General features: G+C 60.5%; 1 protein-coding gene across 1 annotated transcript in view; it reads right to left on the bottom strand.

Moving 5' to 3' along the window:
• RNF43 (ring finger protein 43) overlaps window positions 1-271 on the bottom strand; it is a 13301-nt gene that overhangs the window by 6386 nt on the left and 6644 nt on the right. The window contains 1 exon segment of the mRNA XM_029084285.1: window positions 2-269. Within this exon segment, the coding sequence (XP_028940118.1) occupies window positions 2-269 (268 nt within the window).

The following is a 271-nucleotide window of genomic DNA, read 5'->3' on the forward strand; positions in this document are numbered from 1 at the left end:
GGGAGCGCTGGGGATCAGGGGCTGGACTTCAGGTGAGCAGCGGTAGCCATCAGGATGCCCGTGAGGAACACGAGCATCACAGGCTTTGGGCAAGGCTGAGTCCTCGAGCAGGAGAGCAGGGTCGGGCTCCAGGGGACACTTTCTTTTCCTTCGGTGATGACGGCTCTGTAAGCTGTGTCTCGGGGGCAGCAGGACAGGGGATGTGCCAGCTGCCCCTGACTGTCTGTTGGCCTCTACACTGAAGTCCAACCTGTTTGGAGAAGTGGAGAGG

This window comes from Antrostomus carolinensis, unplaced genomic scaffold, assembly GCF_000700745.2.
Source record: "Antrostomus carolinensis isolate BGI_N321 unplaced genomic scaffold, ASM70074v2 scaffold20163, whole genome shotgun sequence".
NCBI lineage: Eukaryota > Metazoa > Chordata > Aves > Caprimulgiformes > Caprimulgidae > Antrostomus > Antrostomus carolinensis.